The sequence below is a fragment of the Danio rerio genome, chromosome 2, assembly GCF_052040795.2.
Source record: "Danio rerio strain M-AB ecotype USA chromosome 2, GRCz13ab, whole genome shotgun sequence".
NCBI lineage: Eukaryota > Metazoa > Chordata > Actinopteri > Cypriniformes > Danionidae > Danio > Danio rerio.
Window position 1 is genome coordinate 55137003 of NC_141022.1, and position 10498 is coordinate 55147500.

The 10498-nt window shown below is 34.7% G+C and overlaps 1 protein-coding gene and 1 long non-coding RNA gene across 4 annotated transcripts in view; both read left to right on the top strand.

Moving 5' to 3' along the window:
- Positions 1-10498, top strand: part of LOC147846532 (uncharacterized) — a 252135-nt gene that overhangs the window by 111641 nt on the left and 129996 nt on the right. The window lies entirely within an intron of this gene.
- Positions 191-10498, top strand: part of abhd4 (abhydrolase domain containing 4, N-acyl phospholipase B) — a 13538-nt gene continuing 3230 nt past the window's right edge. The window contains exons 1-8 of one of the 3 annotated variants that reach the window (XM_087239411.1): positions 191-351; positions 2716-2758; positions 2846-2934; positions 4301-4405; positions 6248-6536; positions 6824-7008; positions 7190-7301; positions 7392-7578. In XM_087239411.1, the coding sequence (XP_087095537.1) occupies positions 333-351; positions 2716-2758; positions 2846-2934; positions 4301-4405; positions 6248-6536; positions 6824-7008; positions 7190-7301; positions 7392-7578 (1029 nt within the window). In that variant the 5' untranslated portion in view covers positions 191-332. 3 annotated transcript variants of the gene reach the window in all.

Here is a 10498-nt window from a genome sequence, read left to right on the forward strand (position 1 = left end):
AAAAAAAACTGCCAATATACAATATCATTATTTTTTAACATAGCCAGTATTATTTATTATTTAATATTAGAATGATTTATTATTAACCTTTCATTAAACTGCTATATATCACCCGTTAAAAAAGAAAAAAACCTAAATTTGGTTTTATGCTGCGGCTCCTTTAAATGCTCTGACGTCAAAGTTACAAAACGCAAACATAAACACGGGCCTTTAAAGAGACTGTATGTTTGACAGATCCGGTAAAAGCCGCACGTATCTGAAGTATGCCAGTCTGTCGTCGAGGATTTTGATCGTGTTATGTTTCATAATGTCTCCTGCAAACGCCACGATGCATGACGAGACCGACGCCGAGTGAGTACTGATAAATATTCATACACATATAATTATAAACACTTGATGTCCGGGTCGCTACTGTAACATGCAGTTTCCTTGTAATATCGGATACACTGTATGTTTAACATATTATGAATGTTTCAGTATGTCATGAATGTTTTGAATAAAGCAAGAGAATAAATTCAGACATCTTCGGTCATTATGTGACCTGTTGGATGATTTCATAACGTTATGCAAAGTCACGCTGAGGTGTTACATTACATCATATGGTTGTGACTCGGTTTTTAGCATTACTTTTCAGACTTAATTATTAGTGTTGCTTTTTGTACTCTTAAAACTGTCATATGAAGACATTTTGATGGTATTATGACCTTATATTTGTATATTTTTATATATATTTGATGTTAATGTCACCTTATATTTGCAAGCTAATAATGTATACATTAGAATCATCCAAATGATTAAATATATATTCACGTAAGCTCAATTCTGTGGACCAAATTAATGGAAATTATTTTGCTGCTGACATGAAATCTAAGTCAAGTGTGAAATCAAGTGTACAGACCACCAACATAAGAAACATTTTATAATTTATTAAAATTTAGTTAAAAAAAATATCTATTTAAATGCAGTTTTGTTTTATTTTTTCCTCTTGTGAATATAACAATTCAATTTAAATATTAACAGAAACCTAAATTTATATGATATACAATATATAATGTAATTTTATAATATAATGAAGATTTATGTCTTATTTTAGCGTGTACAGTTAAAGTCAGAATTATTAGCCCCCCTTTGATTTTTTTTTTAAATTTATTTTTTAAATGTTTCCCAAATGATGTTTAACAGAGCAAGGAAATTTTCACAGTATGTCTGATAATATTTTTTCTTCTAGAAAAAGTCTTATTTGTTTTATTTCGGCTAGAATAAAAGCAGTTTTGAATTTTTTAGGAACCATTTTAAGGTCAAAATTATTAGTTATTAGAAATGAGTTATTAAAACTATTATGTTTAGAAATGTTGAAAAAAAATCTGCTCTCCGTTAAACAGAAATTGGGTAAAAAAAAAAAATAAACAGGATGGCTAATAATTCCGAATTCAACTGTATTAATAACAATTTACACATTTAAAAAAATAAATGTAAACAGCCTAAATAGATTTCTTGTCAGATGCAAAGTAATTTCCATTCATTTGGTCTACAGAATAGAGCATACGTAAAAATATATTTTATAATTTTGATTATTCTATTATAATGCACACATTTTTAGCTTTTTATTGCTTATAGCAATGTAAACAAAAAAATACGACTAAAATTTAGGATTAGGAAGTGCTAATAGCAGCTTCAATTCATAATTTGTACAACACAGACCACACATAAACAAATAAAGCTACACTTACAATAAAATAAGCATTAATCTGTCTTAATATTAATAATATTTTGATGTATTGTATATTAAAGTGTTTTATATTTATATATTCAAGTATTATGCATTAAAGGCTAAAATGTTTATCAATTTGTGTAATCTTTATTGAAATAATACCTAACATTAAAAAATAATAATTAAATTTATTATGTATTTAAAAGAAAAAAAGACAAATTTGACAAGATTTTGTAAAATTTTACAGCAGAACACAAAGATCTAGGCAAAATAATGCCATACCTTTTAAGAAAATAATTCACAAGTCATTTATAATCAATACAAATATCAAATATATCAGATATTTTAAAATATGTCACTGCAAAAATCTTGAGGGACTAATTTATGCTTATTTTACAGTACACAATATAATTATTTTTTTCATTAGACTGCAAGATAAGTATACTTGTTGTACCACAAAGAGCATACATAAAATATACCTATGATTACAATAAAACATGCGTTAATCAGTCTTATTATTATTAATATTTGTGGTGCATTATATATTAAAGTCTAAAATGTTTGTACATTTTTTGTAACAATTATTAAAGTAATAAAAAAATTAACAAAAAAATCTGTATTATGTATTTAAAGCTAATTTGTTTATTGATTTTTTAAGAATTAATAACTTTAATTATTATGTATTAAATATTTGTACATTTTTTTGTAGCTTTTTTGAAATAATACCAAACATATTAATAATTTAGATTTAATATGTATTTAAGGTATAAATAATTGTAAGGTATAAACAATATTTGTTATTTTTCATTATTAAAATAATACCTAACACAATAATATTGAAATGCTAATATAACTTTGCATTCATCTACAGTACAGTACTTTTCCTTTAAAAGAATGTGATGCTCCTATCATGACGTATACCTGTATTTAATATTCTGTTGTGTGCTTGGGAGTGAACTCTGCCCACAAGGCATTATTATTAACCCTGGGTTTATTACCGGCAGGTGACAGGCTTGTACTGTGTATAAAGGCAGATGACGTAACGCAGTATGTACTGTACACAGACCGATGAGTCTTATAGAGCTTCCTAATACTCTCTCCATTCAGTGACTCTATATTTCTCTGTCTGTTTAGGTCCACTTCTGGAAACTGGTCCTGGTGGCCCTCGTGGAGACCCACATCCATGTCCTTATTAAAAAGTGCAGAGGCTAAAATCCTGGCCTGTAAGATCCTGGCTCTCATTACTTCACTTTATGTACACTTTACTTTGTTGTCTGCACAGAGGTTCTGGACAGAAATTCATATCTGGCACTGGCATACTACTACATTCTTTAAAACACAATGTATTAACTCATACGCTCACCGGCCACTTTATTAGGTACACCTTACTAGTACTGGTTTGGACCCCTTTTGCCTTCTGAACTGCATTAATCCTGTGTGGCATAGATTCAACAAGGTGCTGGAAATATTCCTCTGAGATTTTGCTCCATATTGACATGATAGCATCACGCAGTTGCTGCAGATTTGTCGGCTGCACATCCATGATGCGAATCTCTCGTTCCACCCCACCCAAAAGGTGCTCTATTGGATTGAGATCTGCTGACTGTGGAGGCCATTTGAGTACAGTGAACTCATTGTCATGTTCAAGAAAGCAGCCTGAGATGATTCACACTTTATGATATGACGCATTATCCTGCTGGAAGTAGCCATCAGAAGATGAGTACACTGTGGTTATAAAGGGATGGACATGTTCAGCAATACTCAGGTAGGCTGTGGTGTTAACACAATGCTCAATTGGTATTAATGGGCCCAAAGTGTGCCAAGAAAACATCCCCCACACCATTACACCACCAGACTGATCCATTGTTACAAAGCAGGCTAGATCCATGTTTTCTTGTTGTTGATGCCAAATTCTGACCCTACCATCTGAATGTTGCAGCAGAAGTCGAGACTCATCAGACCAGGCAACATGTCTACATGTCTAAAGGCATGCCATTTGATTGGCTGATTAGAAATTTGCATTAACAAGCTTAGGTTGTTGGACAGGTGTACCTAATAAAGTGGCCGGTGACTGTAAATGCGCACACATACCTACAAAACATATTCCAGCTAAAAGATTTGATTTAAGACAGTCTTCGCTAATGGAATAAAGCACCTTTGTACGTAATATTCGTTTTTGCCAATGTTGTATGGATCTTCCACCCTGACAGTAGGGTTTCAAAGCAAAAATAAAGGATCAAAATACATCGCAGCTGCCTTTTTCTTTTTCTTCAAGAATTGGGTAAACAGTTTATTCATTGTACTTTACCTCTGTTCAGTTATTTTGTTTGCTTCATTAATTAGCCATCATTAACTTATTCTTTTGTTTTAATGCTAGTTTACCATAACATAAAACAACATTATTATATGTTAAAATACTTTCGACCAGGGATTGATAGACCAAAGTCAGAACACTCAGAAATATACTCAAATTGCTTAACTTCCTAGTTAAACCTAATCGCTGTCTTGCTTTCTTGTGTATGTGGGGTATTTGATTTATAGAAATGTCATGGGGTACTTTTTAACTTTATATTTTTTATATATGTCCAGGTATCCGGAATGAAGTTTGGTCCAGATTCGTCACTTTGCCAAATCAAACCAGAATATGGACCCTTAAAGTCACCAATAAGACTACGCGAAAACAGAAAGAACAAGGTACAACTTCCAGTCGTCTTCATTTGTACAACCTCAACGCTGAAAAGTTAAGAAAATGCAATAATAAGAAGAATATGCAACTTTTTGTTAACAAACGTAAACTATTAACAGTGTTTTCACCAACAAACCAAAACGGATAGTTCCCCGAAAAATAAAATTACTTACCCTTAGTTTATTCTTTCTAAACAATTTAGGTGTTTTTTTATTATTCAGTTGAACATCAAAGAAAATATTTTGAAGAATGATGGAAACCGATAACCATTGACTTCCATAGTATTAGTTTTTCCTGGATGTCAATTATTGCAGATTTCCAATATGGTGGGTTACGCCGATCACTCGACGCAGAAGTATAAACCAGTTGTTTGGGATGCAATGACATGCAGTCAAATATTTAGCTGAACGGATCCACAACTTTTGATGCTCATAAATTATAATAAAGGTCCTTGTGCTGCAGGAATTGGGAGGTTTGCTGAAGGTGCAGCTGCTGTGCAGCGATGGGTTTGCGTCTTTAATAAATGATGACAGTTCACGTTCATTGATTTATTCATACGAATAAATCCATATGAAACGGTCACTTAAAAGTCATGTCTCATCTTCAGTTTCAGACTCAGGTGCACTTTGCACTCACACTACAAGCAAAGAGCATAGAAACACCGTGAGGCAACAGTCTAGTGCAATTTAGAAAACAACATAGAGGGCGCAGCAGCCATTTTGGAATGAAAATTCCAATAGAACAACAGCATATTATAAGTCTATAAAATAATCTATTAAAAGTGCTGATGATTGTGATAGTAAGTGTTGTATTGTCATCTTTCAGGTTGTATCTCAGCTTTAATGCGCTTTTTTTTTATTAAAAAAAAAATTAAAAAACAAAGCAGCTGCTTGACCGCCACAGCAGTAAGATCCAATGGACAGCCGATTGCTTTCACTCCAAAATGGTAGAATCCGGGGCTGTTGCTGGGCGCTGCTGTAGCAATGGACCGTTCTATTGAGTGTCGCCTCTTGATCATTCTAAGCTCTTTGCTACAAGTATATTGTGCCAAAGCCCAACTGTACCGCACTCTGGCACACCTTAGGCCAGAGCCGGCCAACTGAACCACATAATGTGTTCTTTTTTAAACGTCCGGTTAAAACAACAACTATTTTTTACCATAGAACACAAGATACGTATTTTATTTTAAGAAACATCTGCTAAAAAAGACTTCTGCTTTGTTCTTTAGTTTAAAAAAACACAGATTTCTTTGCAACTTGAAAAAGCATCTATGAACATTTTTCTTTTCTTGGGATATAAAGTAAGCCACTGCACTGTTCAGCTCTATAGCATGCTTGGAAGTTGGTTTATAAGGGATTTGTTTTTCAAATGTTTTTAAATCGTGAGCTGACCAGTAACTTTTAATGTGTAGGCTGGCTTCTTTTCTGCTGGAGATACTGTTGCCCCCTTTAAAAACGAAATAAAATATTCATTAAAAAAAAAATAACTTGCAAATACTGTATAAACCTTAGGATGTTTTCCAGTACTGGGTTGCAGCTGGAAGGGCATCCGCTGTGTAAAACATATGCTGGAATAGTTGCAGGTTCACTCCACTGTGGCGATCACTGATAAATAAGGGACTAAGCAGAAGTAAAATGAATGAATATATCATAGCATAGCATTATAACAGATGATTTTGGCAGTTTTAAAATCTTGACTTTTCTAAAAATCTCTGTAAACCTTAAAACTGGTTATCATTCCATGTCTAGTCCCATCTTGTTCAGTTGTATTTCTTTATTATTATTATTTTTTTGGTTGTATTTCACACATAAGGAGATTGTCAGATATTCTACATCTGTCTCTCTCTACAGCCGCTCAGACGCCGCTAGTGATGGTCCATGGGTTTGGCGGAGGTGTTGGCCTCTGGATTCGTAATCTGGATGCATTGAGTCGTTCTCGACCTGTTTATGCCTTTGACTTGCTGGGCTTCGGCCGCAGCTCTCGGCCCTCCTTTCCAGCTGATGCCTCATTGGCTGAAGAGCAGTTTGTTTCCTCCATAGAGCAGTGGAGAGAATCAATGGGCCTTGAGCGCATGATCCTATTGGGCCACAGCCTGGGCGGTTATCTAGCAACATCCTACACCATCCAATACCCAGAAAGGTATGTTAAAAAACACCTTATATAAACTCATTAATACCAACAACTTACAGTAATAGCTTTCATCTAATAACCAAAGAATCCTTTATTGGAAATTAAATGTCCATTTTGACACATTTTAGAGAATTAGGCCTCATAAAGTCCACATAAACCTGAATCTGCAACATTTTTTTTTTTTTTGTTTTTTTTTCATAGTAATGCAGTTCCTAAAAAAACAGAATATTAAATGACAGAACAGTGGGCGTGGCTTGTTTTTTGTGTGTATTATTTGTTGTGTTTTGATCCACTAGAGTGAGTCACCTGATCTTGGTGGACCCGTGGGGTTTCCCTGAGCGACCTCAGCCTCAGGTACAGGGGTCAGCAGGTCAGGGGTCAGAGGTGAAGAGGGTTGGACCTCCACGCTGGGTGAAAGCGCTGGCTTCAGTCTTCAGTTTCTTCAATCCACTCGCTGTCATCAGAGCAGCAGGACCCTGGGGTGAGAAGAACATCATGACAAAGACTGGGAAAAAAAATACACTGATGTGTGTTTACTACATCCTGACTGAGGATGTGCTTTGATTCAAATTTCTAAAGTATACATTAAAAGCTTCATCAATGAATAAAATAATAATAATAATAATAATAATAATAATAATAATAATAATAATAATCTGCAGGTCCAGGACTGGTGAACCGGTTCCGTCCCGACTTCAAGAGGAAGTTTGAGGATCTGTTTGATGACGACACCATGACACAATACATTTACCACTGTAATGCCCAGAACCCCAGGTACAGCACAGTCATATAAACAATGGCTTTCTAGCTATGCTTCCTCCGGCAGATGTAAAAGCGGTTGTGTGCTGTTCTCTGTTCCATCAGTGGTGAGGTGGGTTTTAAAGCCATGTGTGAGTCTCTGGGCTGGGCGAAGAGGCCGATGGTTCAGCGAGTTCATCTGCTGCCGCCACTGATGCCCGTCAGCCTGCTGTACGGCTCCCTCTCATGGGTTGACAGCTCCACCGGGAACACCGTCGCCCAGATCAGAGGCAAAAGCCCCACCAGCGTCACTGTGAGTCTCAATTCACAGCATGTGCAAGAGAGTAGTGATGCACCGATTTTTTATTGCAGATTTTACTTCATATTTTTTCAAGCAAATTCAGGGCTCTTAAAGTCAAATTTAAAAAGTTTCCAGGTTCATTTTTTCATCTCAAGTGTGGCAGAAAACATATGAAGAGTTCAGATGCAAAAGCTGCTAAACACCACTTCCGCCAAACGTGGGCTAATGACATTGAGTGAATGCTTTAGGCACGTAGTACATGTTTAACAAATGAATTTGCTTCAAATTGTCTAAATCCAAGCATCAGCGCATTTAGAAATAACAGTTTGTTTGCAAAAGCCGCTAAACGCCCCCTGCCTTTGACAGCAAAAGCCGCTATATCCCGAGAACCAATCAGAAGACGTGAATCCAATCATATTTTTTCAATGTAGCAGCGAACTGATACATCGGCTTTTATGAGTAGCAGGGCCGGCTCGTGGCATAGGCAGTATTGGCCAATGCTAAGGGCGCTGTACATCCAGGGGGGCGCCAGAAATGAGCACGGTTAAGTTGGTTTTGTTTTCGGTATTCCTGACACGTTCAGTGATATTCGGCAATAACTCAAAAACCTCTTACCCTAAAAAGATCTAAAGTGTGTTTCCTACAAAAAGGCAAAGCTGGTTATGTTTTTTCGCTCAACATTACGACCACTGCTAAAGTAGTCGAATGCTTCATTATATTTCTGTGCATTCTTACATTAACACCTCTGTTATCAAACAAAACACAATGAGAGATTCACAAACTGCTCTTCACTAATTAACTATAGTAACTTTAATCAATATGCAAATACAATTAAAAGTGAAGTAGATTTTATAGCTTTATTTAATTTTTGTACAGGCCATCGATTTTAATAGGCTAAACCTTTTATTTTATTGTCAATATTTTCTAATGTTTGCTATGTATTCTTTTATTTGAAGCTATTTGTTGTCCCATATTTTTTACATCCAACGTTGGACAGATTGCTAATCAATAAATAGCTATAGTGCTATCTGTTAGTTTTGACATCAGCTAATGTTATGGAAAGACATAGATGTTATGGAAAATAGTAATAGTAATGTAACTACCCCCATCAATCCTTCCTTAAGCAAATGTGTAAATATTAGATCTATTCAGCATTAATGTTAATTGCATTGGCATATTTATCTGACGTTTTCCCAGCTTGCAGTAGTTGATCAAAAAGCTATTTAGTTTCTAATGACTATACATTGGAATTTACTGCCATGTGACGGGGCGCCACGTGAAATCTTGCCTAGGGTGCCAAATTGCTTAGGGCCGGGCCTGATGAGGAGACTGTTCTGTTCCGCTTTTGATTTCAATTTTAAAAGACGGAGTTTGATGAACTGGATGAGCCTGTTTGACTGTCAGCGAATGGCAAGTGAAAACGCCCCTTACCTCAAAACTCTGTGGATTTTTAGAAAAAGAAAACACACTGTACAGTCGGCAGTGTTGCATGCATTCATAACGTTTTCCTAACATTGGCATAACATAATTTTTTTTTTCGCGCAGCGACGCTACTTTCATTGAGTCCAATTTACTATACATTAAACGGCAACTCTGTTTCACGAAGGTAAAATGCCGTTCTTGTATGCCACATGGATAAACAAGAGACGAAAAAGAGACCTTGTCATTATGGTGAGAATGAATGAATTAATGAATGACAGCTTCTAAAAATGTCTGAGTGGCATCCCCTTTTTGCCCAGTAGGTCTACCTTGTGTTTTATTGGCTAATGTAAGCTATTTTTTAAAAGATAAATATAATGTATAAAACTAAACATTATTTATATTACTTCATGATCCCTATACGCCTGATAAGCTTTCACAATGTTTTACACTACATTATTCGAATTTAACAAGCTTATTACAGCATTTGCAATGTTTACATTGCTCTACTTACATTAAATCTAATTCAAAAATAATAAAAAAAACTGACAACAGATTGTTAAGATTTAGGCCTAATTAATGTCAATTTTAAATGTTACTCATTTCATTCATTCATTTTCCTTCAGTCCCTGGTTTATCAGAGGTTATCACAGCGGAATGAACCGCCACTTACTTGACAGATCATGCATTTTTAATTTCAGGTGGTTTGTGTAATGTGTTTTATGTTTGCTAAAATCATTTCTAGCATCTTCATTTTCAACTGATTACACTGTCTTGTCCCAATAGGTGGATTTAGAGGTTTTTGCAAAAAAAGCAAAGTGGATTCCGCTGGTTTTGATGCAAAAGAAAATTTACCTTGTTAAAAACCAAAGAATTGTCTAAAGTGACATTTTTGGAAAAAAAGTTATTTTGTTTATTAACTAATAACCTTATTATCATCTACTAAAATGAAACTTCTCTAATCAGAGGAGCCTGATAGAAAATGCGCATTTACAAGAAAAGAGGTCTGATAGATGTAGAGGGTTTTGCATCTGAACTCTTCACATATACATACACCATCATATTATATCACATGCTATTTGTTATAGCATTGTTATTTATTATTCTATAGTACAGTATGGTATGGTATTCCCAAAGAAGCACTTTGATGGCACTTAAATTTATATGTATTCAAAATTACATGAATTGTGCACTTATGAAGTGCTGATCTAATTTCCATGCATTTGGTTTACATCCACTGCTTAATCAAAAGGCACAGATAAAAAGACATATGTGCAGATTTTATATTTAGAAAGATAAATTATTATTACAGCAACAAAAATTCACTTTTGAAAAGCACTTTTCAAATCTTGAAAACCTTACAATCAAGGATTTTTAGCACCCTTTCAAACCCTGCAAATTGTCTGGGTCATGAAGTTAGCATGAAACTTTAAAAAGTGTTTTCCTTCTAGATATTTTAAATGAAACCTGCCGTATATACAAAAAAAAAAATCAATAATATGTTGCAATCTTA